General features: G+C 40.9%; 4 protein-coding genes across 4 annotated transcripts; 3 read left to right on the forward strand and 1 right to left on the reverse strand.

Annotated features, from left to right (window-relative positions):
- Positions 1 to 1,470: 1,470 nt before the first annotated feature.
- enpp6 (ectonucleotide pyrophosphatase/phosphodiesterase 6) lies at positions 1,471 to 5,408 on the forward strand. The gene is made up of 8 exons (XM_077732910.1): positions 1,471 to 1,784; positions 2,714 to 2,893; positions 3,002 to 3,113; positions 3,365 to 3,506; positions 3,611 to 3,790; positions 3,910 to 4,047; positions 4,419 to 4,545; positions 4,776 to 5,408. The coding sequence occupies exons 1-8, from the start codon at positions 1,547 to 1,549 to the stop codon at positions 4,982 to 4,984; spliced, it is 1,326 nt and encodes a 441-aa protein (XP_077589036.1). The 5' UTR covers positions 1,471 to 1,546; the 3' UTR covers positions 4,985 to 5,408.
- Positions 5,409 to 5,508: 100 nt separating this feature from the next.
- setd7 (SET domain containing 7, histone lysine methyltransferase) lies at positions 5,509 to 8,696 on the forward strand. The gene is made up of 8 exons (XM_077732239.1): positions 5,509 to 5,938; positions 6,628 to 6,757; positions 6,839 to 7,040; positions 7,178 to 7,367; positions 7,448 to 7,529; positions 7,603 to 7,720; positions 7,822 to 7,979; positions 8,061 to 8,696. Exons 1-8 carry the CDS (start codon positions 5,899 to 5,901, stop codon positions 8,251 to 8,253), a joined length of 1,113 nt encoding a protein of 370 aa, XP_077588365.1. The 5' UTR covers positions 5,509 to 5,898; the 3' UTR covers positions 8,254 to 8,696.
- A 154-nt stretch (positions 8,697 to 8,850) lies between these two features.
- On the forward strand, positions 8,851 to 11,813 carry LOC144207043 (uncharacterized). Its single transcript, XM_077732241.1, has 6 exons — positions 8,851 to 9,545; positions 9,731 to 9,790; positions 10,176 to 10,307; positions 10,401 to 10,547; positions 10,951 to 11,008; positions 11,098 to 11,813. The coding sequence occupies exons 1-6, from the start codon at positions 9,381 to 9,383 to the stop codon at positions 11,202 to 11,204; spliced, it is 669 nt and encodes a 222-aa protein (XP_077588367.1). The 5' UTR covers positions 8,851 to 9,380; the 3' UTR covers positions 11,205 to 11,813.
- A 41-nt stretch (positions 11,814 to 11,854) lies between these two features.
- On the reverse strand, positions 11,855 to 13,694 carry rab33ba (RAB33B, member RAS oncogene family a). Its single transcript, XM_077732240.1, has 2 exons — positions 13,193 to 13,694; positions 11,855 to 12,811 (listed from the first exon to the last, which is right to left on the reverse strand). The coding sequence occupies exons 1-2, from the start codon at positions 13,421 to 13,423 to the stop codon at positions 12,320 to 12,322; spliced, it is 723 nt and encodes a 240-aa protein (XP_077588366.1). The 5' UTR covers positions 13,424 to 13,694; the 3' UTR covers positions 11,855 to 12,319.
- Positions 13,695 to 14,311: the final 617 nt, after the last annotated feature.

Below are 14,311 nucleotides of genomic sequence, written 5' to 3' on the forward strand. Positions count from 1 at the left end.
CTACTCTATGAAAGAAGTTGAAATTCGGTCAGATATTTTCATTGACGACTACTATACGCTATTCTAACTGGTTTTATGACTCGTCAAGCTGAGGATCAAGGTTGTACGCCTGTACGTGACGGGACAAACTGATATCTACTGCTTGGCGGAGATGTAGTAGGCCAAAACTCAAGATCGGTCCGACTTGGATGTGGGTTCCCCTCATTGGAGCACGGCAATATGTTTTGGTTGGAAACTTGTGTATTCAGTATTCAAGCATATGCTATCGTCATGTACTCTTAAAGCTGTCTCTTCTTCAGCCCAAAATGCTAGCCAGGGGTGTCGAAGCTGCGGAAACAGATTGGACGTTGGTCATTAAGTCAGCTTTTTAGGCACAAAAATGAAAATTGCCTGATCTAGTTCATTTGAACGTGGCTCACCAACCAAACAATTTTGACACCCCTGCACTAGATCAATCATTCTTCCGGCCTAATTGCCATCGGACTCCAGTTCCGAGTCTACCTCTCCAGAAAAAACACGTATCAGCCGTACACCTAACAAATGTTTGGGTCCCAACTCTTTCAATTTGACACAGTCACGGTCTAGTTTCCATTCTAAAATACCGATCGAGTGTTCTAAGATGCCCTCTCTAGAAAACTAAAATCCGCCTTTATTATACCACTAATCTAGGATTGACCACTGAGTTACGGATTGGGGGCCTTCCCAGACCACTTGTGAGCTCTGACTTGTAGTCCCTAGTACGGATTTCTCCTTCTTCTACTCTATCAGTCATATCCAATTCAACCTTCCATTGCTTTTCTACACTGACAGTCTATGAAATGTCTTCCCTTAACATCGGCAGTGGGTTCTGAAACTTGAGGTTCAACAATAACATTGCTTCAAATGGTGACATACCTGTAAATGATGTTTATCTGTCATGCCTAGTCAACTAATTTAAACAATAAAAAGAGGGATTTAAAAAAATATCAAATGTCTATAATATCTGAAAGTCCCTTTGGTGTTAGTATACTGGTGTTACCATTGTTGTAGTGTACGTGATACCCTATGGGAATTGTGTTACTTTTTAAGATAATAAAAATAATGATGTTTGGTTACTTTGTGTGGCGTTTTGGCTTCAAAATTAGTGAGCTGTGACACTCATTGTCTGTCAATGGTGGCGCTAGACCAACAGTTTTCAGACTAGAATTTTTTTTAATTACTTATTTATGTTAAACAAACTACTAGTATGTACTACTAAAATTCTAGACATGTTATGTGGTTATGTTTGTTATTTTATGTTGTATTATATTACATTACTTTATAATATATATCATATTAGATTAGATTAAAACTGTATTTATATATAGAACACAGATTATTAAAAAAATTGCAAATGAAAATTGTTGGTTGTAGTACAAATCGTGAAGTGCCTGCCAATTTTTATTGTGGTAAGCGATGCTTTTCACCGTTACTTCCGGTACTCCTCCCCTTTCACGCTCCACGCTGCACCGCTTGTCACATCAAGCGTGCGCACTACCAAAAGTAGCAGAAGAGGACCGGAGCGCTCATGGCGTCCTCCACCTGTGTCTTGGTGTCTCTTTTGCTGCTCGTGGCCGCGGGGCAGCCAAGCCTGGCGAGCCGTCCGTTACTCGTCTTTCTCATCGATGGCTTCCGACACGACTACATGGGCGACCTCAACTCACTACCCGGCTTTAAAGAGTTTGTGTCCAGAGGGGTCAAAGTGGACTACATGACGCCGGACTTCCCTAGTTTGTCTTACCCGAACTACTACTCGTTAATGACAGGTATAATTCACTCCATATTCTAAGTTCTAATTCCAATTAGGAATGTCCGATTCACCTATTTTTTAAGTATTCGCCAATACCGAATCGCAGTACGATAACCAACAAGTAAAATGTATTCAATAGTATTTTTTCCCTTTTAAGAAATACATATTTAGAATCCATCACTATATTACTTGACATTTCTTAGTCCACTAGATAACAAACTTGAATGCCAGGCTCAATTTAAATTGTAATGGTTCACATTTTAAAACCAAATCTAGAATAGCCGGCTTTCCTTATTCATAATCTGTTTTCAAATGTCAATAAGACAAAATTGTCTCACAGAACCTTCTATCATTCAATGTCACTATACAATATTGTTGTTTTCTTTCTACACCGAAACTTTATTGTGAAAATTACTTGGCATTCTTTTTCCTTCTTCATTTTTTTCTTTGTTTTTAAACGGGACAATAATACTTTGGAAGGCTTTCATTAGTACAAATGTGCTGCCTATGCATTTTGCATATATGCTTTTTGTGTGAAAGGGCTGCTGTTTAAAAGCAGGTGGGATGCCTATATAACTCCTAGCCCACCTCCTTTGTATGCCTTTAGAATAGAGTCATGCCGATCCCATTTCTTTTGCACCTGAGTTCACAAATAAAATTTTTGTGACATCAGATAAGAACAAGGCCTTTCCAGGATTAAGATTGACCATTTGTTTATTGGGCGCACTACCAAACGTTACTCGATGATGGGCTTCAGGACGCTGTCATTAAACATCAAAGTTAAACATTTTACAGTTCCAATTTACTGCTCTTCACACTCATTGAACCAGACTTGGATCATTTTCAACCCGGCAGTGGTTAATCATAAACATGAGTTTAAGGATGAAACATTTCCATCACTCTTGGGAAGATAAACTCATTTGCAAGGATTTCTTTTTTTTACAGGCCGTCACTGTGACGCTCATCAGATGACCGGAAACTACATGTGGGATGAGTCTTCTGGAAAGGAGTTCCTCATTGGGACCAATCCTGATAGCAGATTGCCTCTCTGGTGGGATGGATCCGAGCCTTTATGGGTCACTTTGCAGAAACTTGGGAAAAAAGTCTTTATGTACTTCTGGCCAGGTGATGACGCTAAAACTACAGTACAGTAAAACCTCATTTATTGCGGCTAGTACGTTCCAAGACCTGCCGCAATAGGTGAAAAACTGCTATGTGACACTGTGTTAATAGGCTGTGAAGTGGAGATTTTGGGAATTGTCCCAACCTTCTGTCAAGAATATGTCTACAATCCGACAATGCAAAACCTTACTGATTCAATTGAACACTCCCTCAATTTACTTGGGTAAGTAGCTCAGGTGAAAAAGTTGGAAAACACAAACAGCTATTATTTTGTGTAAAAGGTGACCTCAAGTGGACAAGCAAAGTAACTACACCCTTAAGTGGACGAACAAAGTAACTGCACCCTAATTGCAAAATCATTTTTGACTGCATTGAATGAGAGGTTGTTTATAGGTGGTTACACTTTGTAACTGTTGTGTTGAATTGTTTTTCACTTTATTATATTTAAAACTTTGCTTGTTTGATCCTTTTTAGGTCAGGGGAGGGAAGCATGGCAGCAATATATTATGAAAATATAGATGTAGAGGGACACCATTTTGGTCCAGATTCCCCTCAGATTAAAACAGCAGTTCAACAACTAGATAAAGCAATGCAGATGCTCAACAGGAAAATAAAAGTAAGCTGGACATTTATTACAACGAGTGATTTAAAAATTTCTCTCCATATAATTGCCTTTTTTTCATTAATATTTGACTCTGAAATGTTTACCTTTTTTTGCAGGAAAAGGGCATGGAAAATAAGGTCAACATTGTGCTATTCTCAGACCACGGAATGACAAAAATTCAGTGGATGGAAAAGGTGATCGAGTTGGACAAGTATATCAACATGGCAGACGTTATCAAGAAGATGGACAAAGGACCAGTTGTCAGTTTGTGGGTGAAAGCAGAGAAGTACCAACAAGTAAGACCAACATTGCATTTGCCACTCTTTGGATTTGAAAAGATTTCATTTAATAATAGCCATCATTTATTTGGATGTGTCCACAGAGCCAATATATGTGTCTTTTTTTTCTTTTCCAGGTACAAACAGCTTTGTCCAAGGTCCCCAACATGCAGGCTTATGCCAGAGAAGATATTCCTGAACGCTTCCATTATAAAGGAGGACAGTTTGTGGCCCCTCTGACGCTTGTGGCCGAACCAGGCTGGTTCATCACTGAGGTAAATTAGGAATAATTCCGTAAAAATAGACAGTGTCCACCCAAATGCTATCGAAAATAGGAATACGGCGAGATTGAGGTGGTTACATGAGGAGAATCAAATCATATATTGTGATGTTGCAAAATTAAAATGGTAATATGAAGAGAGAGCAATGTCAGATTAGGATGTAGAAATTATATTTTGTGTTTATTTGATTCTTGTTGATAAAACTTGCATGAGAATTATTAATATAGGCCAAGTTTTATATTTTAAGGGGTTCTTTCAATGGAAAAATGTTCTTTAGCTCAAAAAGGGTTGGGAAACGCCATTTATGTTTTATAGGTTTTTTAAAAAAAAAAATTATCCAATGATTGTTAATGTGTTCTGTCCAGAATAAAACTAAACTTCCATACTGGAAAAATGACTCCAGTGGACCAGCCTCGGCATGGCAAAACGGTTGGCATGGTTACGACAATGAATTTCGAGACATGGCCGGATTTTTCTTGGCAGCGGGACCTGGTAATTTCATATTTATTTTTGCTTCCAATTACCTAAAACATGCCTAAAAGAAATTAATTTATCATGGTTTGATACGGAAATATTGCTATTAATACATTCTCAAGCTAAGAACAAAAAGTGGCAATTCTCCAATTAATCCATGGGGTAAATTATTGTTTGTTGCAGCTCTATCCATGGCACTGTCATTTCAATCATATTTTTGATATAAAATATTTTTCCCATTCATTTAGACTTCAAGAAAAACTACCATGCTGCCCCTATTCGATCTGTGGACGTCTATAACGTGATGTGTCGGACCCTCGGAGTGGAACCCTTGCCAAATAATGGATCCTGGTCCCGTGTTGAGAAACTCCTCAACTCCTCGCCTACCCTCCACTTACCCACAATGCACTGGGCCTTCTGCATGGCTTTAATATGGGCAGTCCTAACACTTTGCTAATAAAAGACAGTTGAATTGTGTTTATATCGAAAGCAGGGGTGTCTACTTTTGGCCCAAAAAGTTAACTTACTGGTCGTCATTGATGTTGCCAGAAGTTTAAAATAATTTGACGTCTAGCCATGTCATTGGCACTGTAATTTGAACATCCACTGCCAGTTTTTTGGTTAATTGAATGTCTAATGTTGTCAATAGTAGGCAATGAGTTAATTTTGTATCACTTCATGCAAATTTTGGATTTTTTTTTCCTGTTGTTTTTTTGGGTGGATTTACAGGCTGCTTTCTGTTGTTTGGTCACTTTCTGGTGATGACAATGTAATCAAATTTTTATATTTTCAGATGTAAAGTAGCTATTTTTTAATTGGAAATTGCAATATGCACTGGTGTCTATATGTTGGCACAACAAAATAAATGATATAATACGAAAGCAGACCTTAATTTCTATTTAAGGGTATGATAATCATAAAAAGCAGGGGGGTGGGGGCTTGGGGGGCTGTCAACCCAGGCCTCAAACTTAGTTAGGACCGCCTCTGAATGTCAAACACGCACACACACATTTTACAAGAGTCAACTGTAACTTAGCCCACCCAGCCACAAACATTGTACGATTTTGTTCAGGGATCCTGAAGACTTGTACTTTTACATAATTGGCATCTCCGTTCACTTGAATTGGTTTTCTGTCTCCTGCCTTTTACCCGATGGCGTAAGGATAAACTTTTTGGGAAAAAGCAAAACTTGATTGGAAACAATCACCACATGTGTGGACGAAATGCAACAGCTGACGACTTGGCGATTATAACGCTCTTTCTCATCGCCCGCGCTGTTAAAAGTTGGTCACAGAAGTGACTTTCACACGGTTTTACCGAAAGTTTTAAATAGTTGGAAGCTGCTTTTGGTCACTAATTTGGTCCTGCGAGATGGACAGCGAGGATGAAAACGTGGAAGAAAGCGTAGAAGGTAAGTGGCGTGGTTGAATGAGACGTTTGCCCCTTTTGGAGTGCTTAAATAAGTGAAATAAGTCGCGATTCTGTACGCATGGGCTGGCTAGTGGGCCCCCAGTGCGAGACGACGCGCCGCGGTCTCGATTTGAGCAAGCAGGCTGCCTGACAGGCGTGAAACTACGGCCTGGTTGCTCTCGTAGTGCCGCTGGATAAGTGTCCGTCATCCGGAAGTAGCGTCGGCAAGAAATATGTTTGCACAATTTAGTTAAGTGAGAGTTTGTTGTTTAGATTGCTTTTGCCTTGTGAAAAAAAGTACTAACTTTGCTATATATGAACGTGAACTAGAGCACGTGTCCAACTAATTTGAACTTTGTTCTGAAACTAATGGGATGCGTTTATTCAAGTGATTGAATTCCTGAATGAATTTGATAGAACGCACCTATCTAAAGTAGGGCGCGCGGGCCAAATGGGGCCCGCCTCCCCTTTTATAAGCCTGCAGCAAAGTACAAAATAATGAACATGGCAACGCACAACAAAGTTATAACTTTCTGTACTGCTTGTTTTTAGCACTAGGTGGAGATAATTTCTTAAAACAGTGGATCAGAAGATCAGGAGTCAAAATCTGACATGTTGAAATCAAAGTAGTAATGAAATCATATTTTGTAGTGATTCGGCAAATGAAACCATGGACCGTACTCTGTTTAGGTCTGCTGGACGAAGACGACCAACCTCACGGACAGTGCACGGTGACTTACTCGTCCAGCGATCGCTTTGAAGGACATTTTACCCACGGAGAGAAAAATGGGAAAGGCAAATTCTTCTTCTTTGACGGAAGGTACTATACGTTCAACCACAATCAGCCAATATAGATTTTAAAAAATGACCGGTGCCTTTTCTCCTCTTGGTCTCCGCTCAGCACTTTGGAGGGCTTCTACGTGGATGATGTTCTTCAGGGTCAAGGGCTGTATTCGTACGAAGATGGGGGCATCATGTACGGCACGTACGTGGATGGCGAACTCAACGGGCCGGCGCAGGAGTTGGATCGAGAGGGTCGTCTGGTCTTCAAGGGCCAGTACAAAGACAACATCCGTTGTGGAGAATGCTGGGCATACTACCCCGTAGGTTATTACAACTTATAGTTCATACAATAGCGATTAAAAACAAAAAACAAAGTCCAGTATGTTTGTCACATTCTCAACATCAGGTGACTCGGTGATGACATCACTATATTTATTTTTCTGTGCATTCCACCTAGGATGGAGGCTGCGTGTTTGGGGAGGTGAATGAAGAAGGCGAGATGACCGGTGATTCCTTGGCATACGTCTACCCCGACAAACGGACGGCTCTCCGTGGAAGTTTCGTGGAGGGAGAACTCATCCAAGCTCGACTCGCCACGCTTTCAGTGGCCGAGAACGGAAGGCCGTATTTTCAAGTCGCACAACATGGTAAGCGGCCACGCAATGTTTTACTTCAAGTGGACATTTAAAAAAAAAAAAAAACCCTCACGCAACACTTCCATTTCTAGGTACTGTTTATACTTATGATAAGTCTACGTCCACTTGTATTGCGACCCACGCACTGCTGCCCGACCCTTACGAGAGCCAAAGGTACTACAGGTCGACTTTGAACCAAATATTGAGAACCATTCCTCTGTATTCTTTCTAATATTCCGCTGTTCAGGGTCTTTGTGGCAGACTCTTTGATTAAAGGAGCTGGACAAGGTCTTTTTGCCAAGGTCGATGCAGAAAGAGACACCGTGGTGGCCTTTTATAACGGATTACGAATCACACACTCAGAGGTTTGACACTTGGCGATATCATTGTGTGTATCACGCATCCCCGCAGTGTCAAATTCCGTTTATTTATATCTATTTCTGGTTTTGTTTTGAATCATCTTTAGGTCGACAACCGAGACTGGGCCTTGAACGGCAACACAATCTCACTGGACGAGGACACCGTGATCGATGTCCCGCAGCCGTCGGACCAGATAGAGCGATATTGCGCCTCTCTAGGTCACAAAGCAAACCACTCCTTCACCCCAAACTGCAAATATGACGCGTGAGTACAAAGTCGCTCGCCTTGGAAACATTTACAACGATTGGTTCCAAATGTCGTTTCCCACCCCCTTGCCTTCCCCAGGTTTGTTCACCCGCGTTTTGGCTCTATCAAGTCCATTCGAACACTACGGGATGTGCAGAAGGATGAGGAGCTGACCGTCGCCTATGGTTACGATCATGGGGCGACTGGGAAGAATGGTCCAGAGGCTCCTGACTGGTATAAACAGGAGCTTCATGTGCACCAACATAGACAAGCAGATCCCACAGCCTATTGAGGCCAGTGATAAACTTTTGGACAATACCTGCCGCCAATGATTTACCCTTGACTTGCTGTAAAGACAGCATAAAAGGTCACTATGCAGAATATATAAGGTAAAGTCCTTTTTTTTAAAAAATCTACCAGGTCTTTTAGTTTGAGGAAATGATCTATGCAATATTTAAAAAGAGTGGAATCATACTACTTCTCATTTATTTAACAAAAAATTTCAAGTGGCTTCACAAAACTTTCAGTGGTTTTGGAAGTAACTGATCAAAGTCGTTGCTAAAAAAATGATCCAGGCATCAAAACAGAGTACAATTGGATGCTATCTCTTTATGCTCTGTTATGTATGTTTGTTTTGGGTTTTTATGCCTAGAGTAGAGATCCATTTAGCTCAATCTTTCTGTTAAGGCCACCACAATTGCATACACAAAAATAAAAAAAATAAAAACAATGCAATCCTGCGCCATGTTCCTAATTGGTCAAATCAAAATGACCTTAGACAGTGCTTTCATTCATTGCCCTTATTTATCTGCATAAGGCTTGGGGGTGCTGGAGGCTCCAGGAGGGGTACACCTTGAATCGGCAGCCAGCCAATCGCAGGGCACAAGGAGACAAAGGACAACCAATCATAGCTAGGAGCATTTTAGAGTGTTCAACCAGTCTACTCCGCATGTTTTTGAGATGTGGGAGGAAAATGGAGAACTCAGAGAAAACCCACACAGTGAGGGCTGACTTGGAATCAAGCCCATGACCCTAAAACTGTGAGGCCGACGTGCTAACCACTTGCCCAGGTTTATACTAAAAAATGATTGAGTAATCAGAAAGTTTTTTTTAAAACATATTAACCAATGCATTTTTATGGAGGAAATTTCAACCGAAATAATATAGGAGAGGATTAGCCTTGGAATTTTATCAGGAGAGGAAAGTTCCTTTTTATAATGCCCATGACGTCCTGACCCGGGGCAGGTGAATGATTAACTTCCCCTCCCCTGTACAGGCTAAAAAAACTTTACAATTTGACCGCTCCTGGTGGGACGTCACTATTTTTAAGAGACACTACTAACTCCTTTTACCGATAGCGGAAGCAGAGAATGTAAAAATAGGTTGTTGTTGTTTTTTTGGCTGGCCCCGAGTGAATAAATGGACCGCTACCGGTACTTCATTTTCAAGCAAAAACGTGTACTTTTCCTGGGTGTGCTTCAAGTGGCGTGCGCGGCTCTGTGTGTGATTTGCGGCTTCATGGACACCGTTTTCCGCAAGAAAACCCCCCTGAGTGCCACTAAGACGCCGATATGGGGCGGAATGGTGAGACCCTCAAACTTTTGGTGCACTTGATATTTTGGTAGTGTGCTAGAAATCATTAATTAGAAAAGAGCTTTTGAAACAGTTATTTCATGTGTAAATATGATAAATGTACTTTAAAATGTGATATATTGGAAAATATAGATATTTAGTATACAAAATAAATTTATATAGTACTTTCTTTTCAGATCATGGCATTTCCTGGCATTTTGGCTCTGTTTGCTTCTCAAAGGAAAAACGCCATATTGGTAAGTTTTACATTGTTTACAATTGTTTAGTTAATAGTAATCACTTTCCTTAACTTAGTGTTTTGTTACATTTTGAACATTTCTCTTTGCTGGAACTACCCCACAATTTTCTGAAACTATTATGTTATGAGCCTAATAATCTGTCACCTAGCCGTATTTACATCATTAAATACTAAACATTATTTTTAAATGATTACAATGACAACAATGTAACTCTTCCATAATATGACATTTTGTCTTTCAAGGAGATTTTCCAGTCATTTTGATGATTATTTTTGGACGTACATCAACTATGTTCTATGAAGATGCTGTAAACAACTTTTATTAAAACGTTGATTTGCTTTGGTATTTGTTATAACATGTAAATTCCCTCAAATTCTTCCAGGTGAGCGTGATGGTGGCGGCGGCCTGTCTCTCTTGTGTGGCTTCTGCCATTGTGATGGGCTACAATTGTCTTACGCTCAGTTACGGAGAGGAAGATGAGGAGGTCTTTCACCACCATGACAAACCTGAAGTGGTAATCCCTTTGGCAAAAATCTCCCCAATAAATAAATAAACAGGCCATTTATTTCCAATACACTTACGCACAGCAATTCTACTTTGTTGTCAGACATTCGTGCTTCATCGGACGGTGAAAGCCGCCAACGCCACCATACTGCTGAGCTGCGTCATCTGCGCCATCCTGTCCGCTCTCATCGCCTACGTGGGGTGCCGTAGTTTACCCCGGTGTGGCTGCTACGACGCCCGAACTGGACTGGTGGGAGCAAATACAGTTTGCATTCATTACAGTACAATGACTAAAAACATGGTCAGCACTTGTCTTCACCGAGGGCAAGTGCTCCAAATTTTAATATATTTTAAATATAATTCATCAGCACCACAAATGGATGGAAAGAGAGAAACTAGTTTTCAGCTAAATCACTAAATATAATAAAACCATGATCACATCCAGAGCCGTTTTTTCCCTATGGGCAATGTGAGCGATTTGCCTGGGGCGCAATCTATCTGGGGGTGCACAAAAACCTTTAAAAAAAAAAAATCAACAATATTACTATTTGTCTAAACCTATTAGATTAGATAAACGTATTCAAGAAATTTCCTTTTATTGCTTTAGTTTGACTGCCCTGTAATAAAATTGCACATTTTTATTCTTATTGCAGGAGACCTTAGTTCCACAGTGTGACCAAGAGGATGCTGAGATGGTCTGTACGTGGCAAGGTAAAGGCTCTTAATGAGTTTTTATGTTGTTAATATTTGCTCATTTCATTTTGCTGTGGGCCTCACGAGTCTGTCTTTTTTCCTGGCAGCCGCAAATGACGACAGGCTCTTCAACTCTCCAGTTCAGTCTACAGAGTGTGGCATCACAGAGCCGCAGAACTCCTCCAAACAACCTCCTTACAGCAGACTGACCTAAAACTCCATGTTGAAATGTTCTTGACTGAACAGATGGCAAGTATTGTTGACTCTAATAGCATCTTTCTCTCTGTACATAGTTGTTCATTTACTCTTTACTGTACCTAAGACTGAACTATATTTGATTTTTTGTAAGATTATTTTGAATGGTTTTGAATTTGAAAAGCATTTAATACATTTCAAATGAATTTATTTTGTTAACTGGCAATCTAAGTAGTCGAAACCACAGCCAGTGTGTTTCAAATAGTTTAATTCATGAGTCAGTGGCACAGTATTTTCATGACGGAGATGGGTGTTTTGATAAATAATTGATGTATTTATATATTTTTTTAAAAAGGGATAGACATGAACAATCTTTGCTCAATGATTTTCCTCTCAAAACAGTCTTTTCCCAAACAAATGTCATGAAAAGTGCAATACTGAATTGTTTGTTAGAATACTCTTCACAGAATTCATTGGTGAATTGCAGATGACATTTTTAGTGTTAATATTGCCATTCTGTCTACTTAATGACGTAGATGTTTAACTTTTTATTGTGAACATGGATAAATTTACACAAGGATTGAGTACATGTATAAATTGCATTTTCAAGATGACGCATCTGTTCTTAGTTTTGGATTTATATATATATATATATATATATTTTATTTTTTTCCCCCTTCATTATACTTTTTTGGCTAGTGCATCATATACTCGGGTGCATTTTTTCTTAATTTCATCCGAAATCAAGAACAAACGTGCATTAAAGTAACAACAGTAAAATTGAGAATGACAAGCTAAAAAGCCATAACAGTTAATCAGATAACTATTGCCTAAAAAAAACATAGACTATTGTGGTCTGAGAGAGAGAGGAACATAAAAAAAGCCACAGGCCCAGCCAAACTATGAAAAAAATGTGATTTATAGTCCAGAAAATACGGTACTCAGACGATACCATTCATTGTCAGTCAATCCTGTTTTCATCCCAACAGAAAGAGACACCCGCGATCCAACCAACATTTGACGCTCAATAACGAACGCAAGCGCAAACACAAAGTGCAACTTTTCTTATCACGGCGGCATGAATCAGTCTTGTCGTCGTCATCCCTTTTTAAAGGGCCGGCGTCCCTCCGACAATCAGCAGCTGTTGCAGCCCCATCCCCTCGGCCCATCGGGACCATCCTGTCCGCCGACGCCGCCCAAGTTGATGTTCACGGCTGATCCGTTGGCAGGTTGGCTCAATGCCAGAGGCTTCTGCGACTTGAGCTTGTGAGCCACCGTCATGAAGATGGCCTCCACGTGGTCGCTATTGCCGGCGTGCTCGCCACTGTTGGGGTTCTTGGCCGAGGTCTCGAACAAAGGCAGGGAGTGGGAGTCTGCAAACTGTTGCGCCACATCCGTGGCTACTTGGATGGAATCTTGGAGGTCGCACTTGTTTCCCACAAGGATCCTGGGCACCTCACTGCCCAGGGCGTGCTGCTTACACTCCTCGATCCACGCCGGGAGGCTGCGGAAGCTGGCGGCGTTGGTCACGTCGTAGACGAAAACTACGGCGTGCACGTTGCGGTAGTAGTGTTGCACCATAGACTTGCGGAAGCGCTCTTGGCCCGCTGTGTCCCACAACTGGATCTGGAGAAGCAATGACATTTGGAATGGCAATCAGGCAGTGAAGAGATTTTCCACATTTGTTAAATAGTTACCCTTGATTGAATTTTTCATTCTCCCACAGGTAACCACATTATTATAATTCATTAGATGTTTATTTTTACTCTTATTTCTCTTTCCTCTCCTTTAAAAAGTTAACTACGAATTTGCAACTCAGTTACAAATCATGTCATAACATAATTACCATTTGATTTACGAATTAGCCAAGCCTGCGAAAGCGAATTCTTATTTTCTGAAGAATTTTGAAACGCATCCCTCCGAAATAAATCCCACTTTTTCTTTTACACAGCTCCAACGTGACTTTTGATGACCTTCTCGGATCGCGGTTCCCCGTCAAATGCCCACCTTGATCTTCTCGCCGTCAATCTCGACCAGCCTCTCCCTGAAGTCCACCCCGATGGTGGCCTCGGTCTTCTCGGGGAACTTCCCGGCGCAGAAGCGGTAGGTCAGACACGTCTTCCCGACCCCCGAGTCTCCGATAACGATGATTTTGAAAATACGAGTCCTCGGCGGAGGCAGCTTGGTGGAGTTCGTCAAAGAAGAGGAGAACTCGCCTGACGAAAGGTTCTCCGCCATAGCCGATGACGAGCTCTGCTATGAGTAATATGGAATGATAAACGCCCCTCTCGTTGTTGACAAGCAAGAAACCAATTTGGACAAGCAGCCACTGTCTCTTGAAATTAATGTCTTACTGATCATGTGCAACATTACATTAGAGATACATAAAAATATGTCCTTTGTCAAAGTGTTCGCCGTCCTTTTCACCCTCATTTGCCATAGTTTTAGGCGATTCAGCCACAAGCCACGTTACAGACTGGAGAGATATCATATATGTAAGGTTAGACATCTGTTGGGGCTGTGAATGAGTGGCGACGGACGTTGTGATACTGTAGCGGGCATTTTGGGTCGGAGGATCCCATCCCACCGGTAACCCTCCGAGCAGCAATGTAACTATTTTAGTTGGGATTAGTTTCAACACCCAATTTGACTCTTGTGAGGATAACTGGATCAGAAAATGAGTGGATTTAGCGAGTAAAGAGAAAGACACTCATACACTACGTTTGTTACCCAGAAGTCATCCGACCCAATATGGCCGACAATCACTTATGTCCCCAACTCTACATCAAATACATCGCACCTTATGTATGTGATATCTGTGACCGACTCTGACTTCTCGCGACATTATCGGGAGGCGGAAACGGGAAAATTCACGCTGAGATACAAACTGCGCTCATTAAAACTACAAAAACTACCAAATATAAAAACGCATACATTTCCAGCATAGTTGAACAAATTACACACGTATGGGTAGATATCACATTTTTAAATTTCATTCTGCATCCCTGATGTAATTACATGAAACCATTGATGGTACCGTTACATCATGACCTTCACATTCCCACAAACGTAGGTGCCCGTTTGTAATCGCGATGATAAAAGACACAAACATTACATACAATATCA

The sequence above is a fragment of the Stigmatopora nigra genome, chromosome 14, assembly GCF_051989575.1.
Source record: "Stigmatopora nigra isolate UIUO_SnigA chromosome 14, RoL_Snig_1.1, whole genome shotgun sequence".
NCBI lineage: Eukaryota > Metazoa > Chordata > Actinopteri > Syngnathiformes > Syngnathidae > Stigmatopora > Stigmatopora nigra.